The 13,918-nt window shown below is 43.9% G+C and overlaps 1 protein-coding gene across 1 annotated transcript; it reads right to left on the reverse strand.

The window, feature by feature from the left end:
- Positions 1-5,976: 5,976 nt before the first annotated feature.
- On the reverse strand, positions 5,977-8,869 carry RPL37A (ribosomal protein L37a). The gene is made up of 4 exons (XM_049614927.1): positions 8,789-8,869; positions 8,284-8,412; positions 7,669-7,751; positions 5,977-6,103 (listed from the first exon to the last, which is right to left on the reverse strand). Exons 1-4 carry the CDS (start codon positions 8,789-8,791, stop codon positions 6,040-6,042), a joined length of 279 nt encoding a protein of 92 aa, XP_049470884.1. The 5' UTR covers positions 8,792-8,869; the 3' UTR covers positions 5,977-6,039.
- Positions 8,870-13,918: the final 5,049 nt, after the last annotated feature.

Genomic DNA, 13,918 nt, shown 5'->3' on the forward strand with positions numbered 1-13,918 from the left:
AGTCTATTCGAATTTGATAGGTCATAGACTAAGTAACAAAGTGACTTGGACCTGCCCCAAAGTCCTTTCTTTCTCCACTCTCTCTCAGAACCGATAGCCTTACAGGTTGCTCCACAAACAGGACAGAGAAGCACATCTAAACGTGTTTTGCCTCTGAAATCCAAAGAGATCCAACATTATGCCCCTCTCGGTTGGGGATGTCTAAGGCGAAGAAATTTGTCTATCACTTCAGAAACTATTCCAAAGATGACCTAAATCACTATATACATGTCTTCTAAGCCATATAAGGATCACAATACATCCTGACCTCTCAGTCCAATTACTGTGTCATTAGTGTAATGGATCAACATGATCAAGATCCTGCAGGATTAGGACAGAGAACATGTGACTTGATAACTCTGAAGTAAAACAATAAAAGTATACTGCCATCCATGTAACATGACGGCAAACTAATTTTGAGTACATTGCTGATAGGCATGATGGGAAAACATTAGCTAGGTTAACAGCAGTATGTCAGGGCCAGACATGTTGATTTTCTCCAATATAGAACTGCATTCAGAATCATAACTGAAATTGGTTAGGATAATGAGACTATTGCTTGTGACAATTTCAGTTGTTTGGTGGTACCATTAATCTGTGATTCCCCGGGGATTCTTTATTTTACGATCTTGGTGTTATGTGTTGGGGGCAGGGAGAAAGCACAATTTCTAAAGGTTTATAGAATTTGACAATTTCCAAACCTAATAGCCCTTCCTCCACTGGCCAAGGGACAGTTGAAAAGACTTCACTGTTTACTAAGTCTATCTAGTCCCATACTACATCCTGAGAAGGGGGTAAAAACCACAGAATGGAGTCATCACTCCATTACCCACTGACCACTCAATCCAAGACATGATCTATCATCGGACCTCCAAAAGCTCCTTCTCTGACCGTGGCCAATGTTGTAGTGCTCTTCCAGGAGTTGTGATTTGCAAGGTGGTTTGAAAGACAGAATTCCAATGTTACTTTCAAATTAGATGGTTTAGGAAGAACACAATTCAAATGACAATTGAAGTTTGATGTTAAAGACACCTTCCCTCCTAAAATTATAGCCAATCTGATTCCCTTTTGGAGTTTTGCTGTTGTGTGGTCTTGGTGAGACTGTCTACTAAGGTGCTAGGGGATGGAAATATAACCCCCATTAGGCCAATTAGATGCTTTCTTCAGGTTTTTCACTCCTAAATACTGTCAAAAAGACAAAACACAGATCTGATCCGCCCATAGGGGACTCGTTAAAGGGATGGTTTCTCAGCATCTCCCATTGATAACTGAAGAAAAGATGCCCTGGTTTCTTTCCCTTACAAACTTGGGCCTTTTTCTTCTATCCTGGCGCACTCTATTATCCTCCAGTAATCTCTCTTCTGCTTCCATTAGCCTGAGTCAGCCTGGATGCACACATCTAAAGAACTCTAGCTGAAACAAGTGGGAATTGGGGCAGCCCTGTGATCCTGGCAGCAGGGAGTCCATGAACTTTTCTAGAAGCTTAGTGCTTTGCCTTAGTGTTAACTCAGCTCCTGTATCATTTGACTCAAACTCTCTGAAGAGAGTTGACTGGTTCCATTTACTCTATCGGTTGTCCATCCCTTTTTCCCACAGTGGTTGGGGCAATCCTTTTATGGTTCTTACGCAAATGCAGTCACTCCTGAACTTGTTTTCCCCACAGGCTGGAGTAAGCTGACAAGTGACTAAGTCATCTACAATTAGACTAAAATACCCATGGAAAGCACCTGGAAAAGATATTGCTGGAAACTTATAACAAATGTGCTACAACTTAAACCATGACAAGTTCACAGGGACACCATATGTGGATTGAAGACAACAGAGCAAAATAAACCCTCCCCCTACAGAGAATATCACAAGAGCCTCCAAAAATTTAACCATTAGAGTGCTCCATATTACTGGCATGTCACATGGCCATGTACACATCACGGGGGCATACGTGCACGCACACAGTGTGACACTGGCTTCCTATTTTCAAAGGTCTTGTTTTAGTCCCCTCTTTCCTCCTGAACCAAAACTGTACATTAGAAGAGATTCCTCAGGGGCGCCTGGGTGGCTCAGTTGGTTGAGCGCCCGACTTCAGCTCAGGTTATGATCTCACAGTTTGTGGGTTCGAGCCCCGCATCAGGCTCTGTGCTGACAGCTCAGAGCCTGGAGCCTGCTTCCGATTCTGTGTCTCCCTCTCTCTGCCCCTCCCCTGCTCGTGCCCTCTTTCTCTCTCAAAAATAAATAAACTAAAAAATTTTTTTTTTAAAAAAAGAAGATTCCTCAGCCTGAACCTCACATCTTAACTCTTCTAACACAGGCAGTTTCCCTCTGGCCTCTGCCCTGACACCCTCACTCAAACAGCACCAGTGTCCCCAGGACTCCTCTCCAAGATCTGGGGCCCCAACTACCCTGGGTTCCTGGACCTTAATATGGACAGTATCTGGAACCAAAATTACCTCATTTGTTGTTTGAAGGAAATGTCATTAGATCGATTTTACAGATGAGGAAACAAGTTCAAAAAAGGGGTAAACTTGCCCAAGGTCACTACCTAATAGGAAATATAAACTACTTCTGACCCTAGTCCATGTTCTTAACCACTAAGCTATATGGACTTTCTTCTTTTTATCCTTTCCAGTTGTTTCCAAATAAAATTTAGAAACATTTTGTAGAGCTCTTTAGAAAAATTCACATTTTGACTGGAATTGCCATACACATATGCACACAGACATGTACTCACTACATGTAACTTTGAAACACTCTTGGTTTTCCACACCAGTAAGTTTTAAGTGTAATGAGGCACGTTGTTCCACCCGCTAGTGAGCAGGGTCACTGGCAATCCTGTCTCTTCCCTATTTCAGGGAGCGGTTAATACACGCTGATCTAATGGTCTCCACCCTCTAACTAACCACTGCCCCCTCTCCCTCCCAGTTTCTGCATTAGCTGAACCACAAGAGTATCTGTGGGTCTTCCCCGTGTCAGGCGTACTACTCCCTGTCCTGACACTGCTCTCAGGGCTCTCTGACCTACAGGGTTGACCATGGCACATGCATTTGACCCCTGACTCGTTTTGACTGATACATCCCAGAACACATAAATCAGTTTCCCTGCCCTGTTTTCAGTTTTGGCCCTAAGTGCTATCAACTACAAAATGGCTTTTGGTTTTCCTAAGACCATGGGAATGGAAATATGGAAAATAATGGAAATAAATATGGAAAAACTTCTAACTTTGTATGGACAGCTAGGTTCTGGTTTCTACATTTCAAAACTGCTGATGTTATTCCCAATCGTAGCTGGGCCCTCCTAAAATCTGTTCTCAGCCCCAGATCTCAGCTCCAGGATTTGGTCTCTAGGCCTATTCTTAAGTAGTTCCCATCCCTCATCTGTAAGCCCAAAACAAAACTTTCAATTAGATGTGCTATTTTGGCTTTCTGGCTACCTGTGCATTTATCACGGCACACAAAAATATTTACGAGTTAGCCTGTAAGTTTAGTGAGGAACACCTGCCTTATTCACCTTTACATCCTGATGCAGGCAAACGACTTGAAATCAGTTCTGGGAGTCACTGTGCAAATTGGGGCAGCCTGGACTGGGGGTCCTGCGCTGAGATGTTTCAAAGCCTTATGAAAAATGTTTGGGTCACTCAAGACGTCCTACTATACCCAAATTTACCAGGAGACGTAGTTAGGTATGGGAGTGATGGGCCTCATCATATATAAAATAAGGATTGCTGATAAAAGAAGTAAAGCTCTGGAAGCGTCCAGTCCTGCCTCTGCTCACGGTAATCATTTACCAGTTTACTTGGGAGTATACATCAGATGCAGTGTCAGTCTGGTTGTAAGTTTCAGCAAGCTGCTAGATGGGAACATGGGGCATCGCTGTACTATCGCTGACATCGTGCACTTGTACACAGAGGTGTCATTTCGTGGCGTGAATCAATGCAATAATGTGAGGTACAAACCCATAGATCGAAAGTTCTGAAAGAGAGCCAGGGGATAGGGTTGCTCTGTTAAGAGTAAAATGAAGGTGGAGATGTTTAATCTATGAAGAGGCAGATTAAGAAGAAACATACTTTTGAGCTCATAAGCCAGTGTAATCAAGTGGGAAAAACATGGACTAAGAAGTCAGAAACCTAATTTTCAGCCCTACCTCTGCCACCTACCGTAACCTTATCAAACTATTTCCTTATCCACAAAATATATACTATTTCAACAGCCTCCTAACTGGCCTCTATGTCCCCAATCTACTCTTCAACTATCATAAAAACCATGTTAAAAGTAATAAAGTTCCAGGATTATCAACTCTGTAGCCAACAAAGCGAGTGTTCAAATCCCAGCTCCACCATTTACAAGTTATGTAACTTTCTCATGTGTAAATGGGGATATTACCTACTTTTCCTAAAGTTGTCGTGGGATTAAATGATACACAGTACCTAAGACTACTCAAGCCTGACAAATGTTAAACATTACCTCACTGCTTACAAAATTCTAATGGTTCTCTATTACCTCCAGAATCACATCCAAATTCCCAAAGTAACAACACAGAAAGTCTTCAAATGAGATCCTGAATCAGCAGCCCTAGCTCCCATCACCTACTCCATTCTGCTACCAGGAGTTGTTCAGGAAACTGAAGCACAGGTTAAGTAACATAGATCACATAACTACCCGAGCAGTTTGGCTGAGTATGGTGCCTATTAACCCCAGGCACCTCATGTTTGTTCAACTCCTTACAATGCAAAATCAGGGGATTCTGAAGACCTGTGCCAAACGTTTCCAGGAGGTCTAAAAATCCTGATTTATCAATCTTGGTCCTATCTGTACTGGCCCAGAGTACTCCGTTTCAGAATACAAAATCACCTCAGTTATAGGCACCATTGTCACAAAAATGAGAGCCACACATTTACTCATCACATACTTAAGCCTGCTATGTGCAAGGAATTATACCGGGGATACAATAATGAACAAAACTGTTGGGGGCAACAGTAACACAAACCTATAGTTACCGCTATGGGTCTAACAGGAGCTTGACACAGTGCATTATTGCCCTGAGGGAACATTCGTGCCAGAGCCAATGCTGAAGTGGAGGGAAAAAAAATCTGTGCACAGGTGTTACAGAGAACTTAAGATATTTAGTAATGGGCCAAAGAGAGTTAAGGGCTGTCCATGAAGATCCACAAAGATTTGTACTTTGTCCAAGGACAGAGGGAATCTGTATTTTTATCACATCAGATTTGGGTTCCCAAAGAATCACTGTCTTCGAAGTGTACACAGACATACCTGTTAGGAGGCTAAGGAATCCTTACCACACATGGCAGCTTAGGGCTGAGAAAAGGCAAACTGGCAAAACTGGCAGAGAACTACATAATTCTCAAGTAAAGGGGAAAAAAGGTTACATCATAATCATGACCTATTCACAACTCTTGAATTTCTCTATGGAACTTCACTGTTTATTAGTGAGACGGACCATCTGGATCAGCTTGAGCGCTTCAATCCGGTCAATCCTCTACGCAATGGAAAATGGAGAATGGTGTGGAATTTTGCAAAATTTGCTCTAAAATTGTTCCGTGTTATTTTCTGCAGATGCTGATACAATGTGTGGTAAGACAAAACACCCAGAAGTCAGGAGGCAATACATACCATCCTATCTTTAGAGACAAAACAAAACAAAGAACTGATCTAAAGACAAAAGTCTGCGCAACTTGAACTAATGTACCTCAAAGAAGTTGAACTGGCAAGGACACACGCATAGAAAGCGAAGATGCATACCTAATCTCTAAGGCTCATATTTTTGTCACATGTCATCTGACTACAGAAAAATGCGCTATTATGATAACCCACCTCAGCACCCTTTTCCAAGAAAATCAGGATTTTTAATTTCCAAGTCTTCTGAGAAAGCAAAATTAATGCAACACTAATTGGACATCTAATTAATAAATTTAACAATACGCCAAAGTAATTTTGTTATATAAATTAACCCATTTATTATAGGCTAGCAATGTTTCAAATGGTGAAGCTTCTACTGGTCTTTCAACTCCTTCAGTCTTCTGATGGCCGACTTTACTGTGACAGCAGAAGTGGTGCTGGAAAGAAAAACAGAAGTTGGTTCCAACACAGCTACACTAACATGTGAAATGGCATGAGTAAATCCTGCCTTTTAACAGTACAATCTTAACGACGATGGCATCCTTGAACAATGAGTCTTGTCTTCAGGCTCTTGCAGGATTAGACAGGCAATTTAATTTCATGCATCTCATTTATCAAGCAGCATAAAAAAGGAACAGGGAGGAATGAATGGTTGCAAGAGGCTGACCTAAACTCAGTAAAAGGGAATGGACAGAATGCCAGAAGAAACTAATAAACTGTTAAGATGGTATAATACATTAGAAATATCAAGAAAACAATGTCAACATAGAATAGAATAAAGTATATTTTGGAAAGGCAGCTATTAAAATGACTATAAAAGTTACACCTAAAGATTCAGGAACTTTATCTGGAAAACCCGTAACCATCACATACGGTGGGCACAGGAACGCTAGTTCACTTTATCATCACAACCAAGACAGCACCCTAGTCTCCACTCTCCTTCTTGCCCTCATAAAATCCCCACAAGACACATATATAAAAACTATCATTTCAACACTTTTCAGTATTTTACACTGCTGCAATTTTGCAATTTTTGCTTTTCGTTTTTTAAGTAAGCTCCACGCCCAGCGCAGGGCTTGAAGTCAACAACCCTGAGATCAAGAGTCAGAAGCTTAACTGACTGAGCCACCTATGTACCCACACACCATTGTTTTAAATCAACATAAAGTTAAAAATTCAATTCTTTGGGGCGCCTGGGTGGCTCAGTCAGTTGAGCGTCCGACTTCGGCTCAGGTCATGATCTCGCGGTTTGTGGGTTCAAGCCCTGCATCGGGCTCTGAGCTGACAGCTGAGCCTGGAGCCTGCTTCGGAATCTGTGTCTGTCTCTCTGTCTCTCTCAGAAATAAACATTAAAAAAAAAAATTGGTTCCTCAACCACACTAGTCTTATCATTTTATATGTAGGCGGCTAGTGTATTGACATCTCGCGTCTACGTACTGGCTAAAGGAAGAACACATCAGCCTTCAGGGAAGGCAATGCATTCCAAGATTAGAGGCCTTCGACGGCGGCTTCAATTCCCAGAAATGGATTAACTCGAATCCACTCAATCAATAACCAGCACAGACAGATTTATCTCAGCAGTATCACGGGGCACTTGTCAGTGTCCAGCCTATTCTGTTTAGGAGGCAAAGGTGTAGTGGTGCAGGAGGCCTCGTGATTCCAGATACAGTGACGAGCTAAGTGACCTAACTTTTATAAAAACAGCTTGCATCACAAGTCAAGCTTCAGTATGTACCCAGTCTTGCCAATGGGCTTACAGTATCATAGCGCTCAGTGAGGACCCTTAGGACCCTATACAATTCTAACGTCAGACTTTATTTCAGTTTTGTTTCTATACCTTAAATAACTGAACATAAACCACAGATCTCAAGGAGTCGTGGAAGACACAAAAGCACGCTCACTTTCTCAGTCTCCTAGAGAGTTAAAACTAGCCCATTCGGCCTCAAACCTGAATTCTGCCGTGACCCACACACTTGCAAATGCCACAAAGAAATGGACTCACTTATAGGTCCAGGCACCACCCGCTACGGTTTTCATGCAGGAACCACAATGCCAGATCCCCACAGCTCGTCTTTTCATCTTGGTCTGTAAAAGAGAATCAATTTTCCCTGTGAACCAATGAAAAGTCTTTTATCTCGCACACATCCAGGTGTCTGATTTACATTAGGAAATCCAAGCTGATGCACTGTAGATTACATGTGTTTCTAATACCCTTAAGTCCTCTAATGCAAAATTTGCATTCCTCATGGTGCCTTATGGCCAGTGATGTGACAGATCCCCTCCATCTCCTCCCAAAACAGTACTTCTGCACCCCACAAAATTTTACGGAACCCCAGTAGACAAAACGGACACAATCATTTCCCCCAACGCAGGTCTGGCGTGGGCTGGGGCTCCGTGTCAAGTTTTACCCTTTGGTTCTCAAAAAGCATTTTGCAAAATCCACAGGTATCAACAATACCCTAACGTCCCGTAACTGATCAGCAAACGTCAGCATGCGCAAATCTAACTGCTCAGCAACGCAGAATCGGCACACGGCTTACAAACTTCCTTCACGAGAGGGCTCACTTCGGAAGAAAGCCTTCCCCTCCCTCCCCCCACCAGACACCGACCGCCTTACCTTGCCACAGAAGGAGCAAGTGTACTTGGCGTGCTGGCTTATTTCAATCTTCTTCACCATTTTCCTGAGGGAGGCACCATAACGGGTCCCGTATTTACCGACAATCCCGACCTTCTTGGTGCGTTTAGCCTATTAGGAGTTGAGAGAGAAACCAGCCATATTAGGACCCGGGACGGACACCTTGCCCCCGCCAAACCCCTTTCCTCCAATCACCCAGCCTCCGCCTGTGACCTAGCTCCCCCTCATTCACCCTGCAAAACCAGGGCCAGGAGCGGGCCCGATGCTCCCACGGCACTCTGTTAACCCGGCCCGGAGGGGCCAGGCGCCACCAAGTCGCCCCCGCCCCTCCGCCCCGGTCGGCGTCCCAGCGGGGCGGCGAAGGCACGGAAGCCAAGGACGATGCGGGGCAGGGCGGGTAAGCAGAGGCCGAGCTAGGGCGAAGAAACCAAGAAAAGGTCAGATGCGGGCGGATAGAACTCCAGGCCTCACCGGCACGAACACTCACCATGTCGCCGCAGCCTAGGCCCGAGCCCAGAGAGGAAGAGACTCATTGCGCAAGCGCGGTTTTAGGCAAGCGGGCGGAAGTGGCGAATGGGAGGCCCAGCTAGGAACTGAACTCTATGCTCCGGAGGTTTCCTCGCCCCGGAAGCCTCCCGGGGAGTGTGGCAAGACGTCTTCTCGCCGCCAGGGTTGCCCTGATTCGCAGATTGTGGCAACAAACGAAGCACGCTTCACACATCCACGTTATCTTACACGTCTGTTACAAAGTCCTGCAAGGCAGGTACGATTTCCTCCATTGTACGGACAAGGGAAGGTTCCGATTTTAAGTGACTTGCTCGCTGCCATTTGGCTTACAGAGTGCTTAAAGCTTATGATTCCAAGTCTTACTGCTTTCTGCATTATACCTTCTAAAAATCGTGGGCCCCGTGCAGGTGGCTGACAAAATGGGGAATAACGAGACTCCATTCTCAGAATTTCAGCCCAGCCAGGAGACAGTCATGGGACCACATTCACCAGTCATAAAATTGCAAACTGACGATAGCTCTGAAGGAGGTTTTTCCTATGATCCTTTTGAAATCACAACAGTCGTTTTCTGCATTAGTAGGATAAAGAGAGGATATCTTGTGTAATGGTTAGAAACATAGGTCTGGGTTCAAAGCAAGACTCTGCAACTTAACCCTTGTGGGAACTCTTGACAAATTATTTTGCTTTTTCTTCATCAGTTTCTTCAAGTGTACCATCTGGATAATTATAATACCTACCTTAGAAGTTGTGAAGAGCCAGTGAATTAAATGCATGAAAAGTGTTTGCCACAGTGCCTACAACATACCAAACACTATACAGTTGTAACTATTACTATTATTATTCCAGGTGAAGAAACTAAGATTCAGAGAAGTTAAGTAACTTGTCCAAGGTCACATAGCAATAGGCAGTGAAACTAGAACTCAAATCCAGGTCTGCCTGATCCTCCAGTCAGCTCTCTTAATTATTAGCATGTATCACTCCAAGTCATAATATTTAGTGCACTGAAAACTCATAACAGAAAATGTACTTAACTTGTAATTAGGTCTCTGGCACTTGGTCCAAACCAGACTCTGCGACTACCTTGTGTGATGACACTTTTGGTTAGCCACAGTCCCTACATGGCCTGGAGAACCACCTCCCTGCCTCTCAGCAGTGACCCCAACTCTACAATGAGGTACTGGACTTGATGATCTCCGAACTGGACACTGAGGCCCAGAGAGGTCATATGACTTGCCCAATAAAAGACTTCCAGATCAATGTTCTGTCTACTGTATCACAAGCTTCAAGCTGTTTCCTTGGCTGCTTTTTCAATCCTATTTTCTGTTCAGGGGTCAACAACATCTGCTTTCTACTTTCCCTTAAAAATATGTGCATCTCTTTTTTCCTTAAGTTTTTTTTTTTTTTTTTTTTTTTTTTAGCTTGGGCATAATGAAACTATTCTAGTCATGGCTACTGCTACCTGAGGCCCACTGGGGAAATAGGATGTGCTCAAAATCTCCCCGTTCCACCACAGGCTCCATGTACCCTCTACCCCTTTAGGTGGAAGAATCTCGAGGGGCTGAGGGAGCAAGTCTCTCCTCCCTCAGGAGAGAAATGCACTGCATTTGGAGGATGATTTCTGGAAACCTCCACCAAAACTATGCCCTGTTTCTAGAAAACTATAAATTAAAGCAAAAATACATTCCTAGTGGTGCAAACAAATGGGACTGGTGGAAGAAGGGTTGAGAAACAAACTCTGCAATGGTCCGTCTCTTCCTGTCTGTGCCTCCAGGCTGGCCCTGGGTGAGGTATAAGCAGGGCCAGCCTTGCCCAGGAGCGGCCCACCCTGAGGTGAGCCCCCCCGGGCTGGCTCGACAGCTTAGTTCAGATCATCATTTAGCAAACTGACCATCTTCCCACGCCATCCCCTGTGTAACCACCTAGACTCTGGCCTTCAGGGGGTCTGAGAGAGAGCAAGAGAAGACAGAATGCATGAGTAAGAATGCAATAGAGTGGCTGAAAATGAGACACTCCATAGTAGGAGGAAATTGTTCATGCCCAGAGCAATTTTGTTAAAACTGAACAATTCCCTAAATAGCAAGCTTGAGGGTGTACAAATAAGGCTCTCGTGAAATCAAGTCTAAGTGGCTTCAGAGAACTGTGCACAAAGTCTCAATTTGTCTTATCTGTGGGCTAATAAATCTCCATTCCCCTCAGACGACGATCAGGTGTAGAGATTAATATGTACCCATAAAAGTCTCAGTAAAAATCTCTGCTGAGTCACCCCTGCTCCTCAGGAACAATCAAAATTCACTCTGGCCTTTAGAAAAGGAAGTTAAAAGTTGCCTCTAGAGGAGAGTTCTTTTAGCTGTTGAGCCAACCAATTCTCTTTGGGGCATATGGAACCTTTTATTCTTGAAAGAAATCTGGGGTTCAAGCATCATCCCCAGTTTATCTCATGCTGGAGACCAGAAGGGTTTATCCTGGAGTCCCAGGCTCCTCGCTGTTCCTTCACTTCGTGTCTAAAGAGCTCTCGCTTGCCCTTCACTGAAGTGCCTGGTGGCCACGGACAAGAGACAAGTCTGCACACAATGTCAAGAGCCCTGTGGGTCAACCTCTACACCAGGCAGGGGATTCAGCAAGGGGAAGGTGAGCCCTGCCAAGGTCAAGTCCTTAACACCTAAAAAGAACCAGGTGTCCAAAATGGATTCAGCATGTGGATTCATTCCCTCCTCTCTTCTTTCCACAAACATCATCCTAGTTGTTTGCTTTTTTTTTTTTTTTTTTATTTTTTTTTAATTTTTAAAGTAATCTCTACACTCAATATGGGGCTCAAACTCACAACCTTAAGATCAAGAGTTGCATGCTCCACGACTGAGCCAGCCCGGCACCCCTAGTTGTTTGCTTTTTGTTTTAAATGGACATTTCACGGGGTGTTGACACAGGTAATGCATCCATCAGGATGGGAGTTACTTGGCAACTTTTGAAAGAGATAAGGTCAATCAGTATGAAACAATGGCCAAATATATTATGTGAAATGAGCCATTTTTAGTACGAAATGTTTGATACAATTTTTGTGAAAACAATTCTATGTATATTCATATATTTATATGCATAGGGAATAAATTACCAAAGGCTCTATCCCAAATTGTTTATATTGGTAACTACCTGTAGGAAGTAGGGCTAGGAATAGGAGGAATGAGAATGGAGGGTTTTCATTTTTTTGACTTACATATTTTTAGATTAATTTTTATATCAAATTTATAACAGTGAAAAGAAGGCAGTGCAGACACTGAATGAAGGGACAGTCTTTTCAATAAGTGATTTTGAGGGGCGTCTGACTGGCTCAGTTGGTTAAGCGTCTGACTCTTGGTTTCTGCTTGGGTCATGACCTCCACGGTTCATGAGTTCGAGCTCTGCATCAGGGCTCACAGTGCAGAGCCTGCTTGGGATTGTCTCTCTCCCTCTCTCTCTGCCCCTGCCCTGCTCGTGGGCTCTCTCTCTCTCAAAATAAATACATAAACTTAGAAGCAAAATATGACACTGAGAAACTGCATATTCATGTGGAAAAAAATTAATCCCGACCTTACCTTGCTCCATGTACAAAAATAAACTGCAATTGGATTGTAGATCTAAGCATTAAGAGCAAAATAAATAAATAAATAAAGCTTCTAGAACATACTATATTCACAACCTTGGGGTTATGGTTACATGAGGGTTTATTTTGTAATATTTTGTTAAGCTGTAAATTTATTTTACGAGCTCTTTTGTGTATATTTCACCCCAAAAGGGGGGGATTAAGAACAAAGAGGAAGAGTCCGTGGCACTCAATAAATCATGTGAATGGGCGGCGGGGGGTGGGGGGGAGAGAATGTGGGGGCAGAGGGTGTTGTAAAACCAAGTAACTGCTGGCCATCATAATATCCCAAATACTGTGACTCACAGGCTTCTCGGTGTTTTCTGCTGTGATTAGGAATCCATTTCCTTCACTGGGACCTCACAGGAAAACACAAAACCAAAATAACACCTAGGTATGAGAGAGTACTCCAACAAACTCTCTTTAAGCTTCCGTGCCATTTGTTTTTAACTTTGTAATCCTGTGTTGGTAAGAAGTGAGAGGATAGGCTAGGAAATAAGGTTGGACTTCTTTCCATCCCTTTTATAGTTTAAAGTTGCTTTTATTTTGAGAGTGAGGGAGAGAACCCCAAACAGGCTCTGCACTGTCAGCCCAGAGCCCATCATGGGGCTTGAACTCATGAACCGTGAGATCGTGACCTGAGCCGAGATCAAGAGTAGGACGCTTAATCGACTGAGCCAGCCAGATGCTCCTCCCTCTTACAGTTTAAATGTCACCTAAAAAGAGCTTCAGAAAGGGTCAGGATTCCAATAGACAAGAATGCACAGACAAGGCAAAACCTAAGAGTCAGCGGTGAGGGGAAGGCGCCGCCAGCTGGGTTTCTTAGCTCTCCCTCTGACCTAGAAAAGGGCCTGTGGGAAGCCAAGAAGGAAAAGACCCAATAATTCAAATACAAATGGATCAAGGCTCACAGGATCCCTCACTCCCTATAGTCTTCCTGATGCCAGCCTGGAGGCAGAAATTAACCAGGGTCACTCAGGGAATAATGGCCCTGGTGAGGGGAGGCAGAGCCTACTCCAGGGGGCCTAGGGGGCCCTGAGGGCACCACCAATGGCAGGGGCGGGAAGTGGGATGAGATGGGCCCAGATTTTCTTATTACAGCTGACATTTCCAGAAAATACAGTGGATGGTGGCAGGTGTGTTTGGACTGAGCTGTGAAGCAAAGGAGGAAAAGGAATTAGTGTGGAAATCCTTCCTTGAACCCAAAGGCATCCAGTCTCCATGAGTAAGTCTAAGTGTCTTTTCTGAACCAAACAGTAATGGCTGAACTGTCCTCAACAAAGTTTAGAGGCACCTTTGGGATGGTATAACTTAGAATATACAGGCTTCATGGTGTCAATAGAATTTGCTTTGGAGGGCCTCAGGGGCATCTCAGAGACAGTTCTGCAGAGCAGCTGAAATGGAGATTTAACTAGGGGCTTCTAATGGAGGCTCAACAGGCCATATTTGTTAAGACGATGGAGAAATGGTGGTTTCAAACATGCACACCAAGTT

The sequence above is a fragment of the Panthera uncia genome (assembly GCF_023721935.1).
Source record: "Panthera uncia isolate 11264 chromosome C1 unlocalized genomic scaffold, Puncia_PCG_1.0 HiC_scaffold_3, whole genome shotgun sequence".
Lineage (NCBI taxonomy): Eukaryota > Metazoa > Chordata > Mammalia > Carnivora > Felidae > Panthera > Panthera uncia.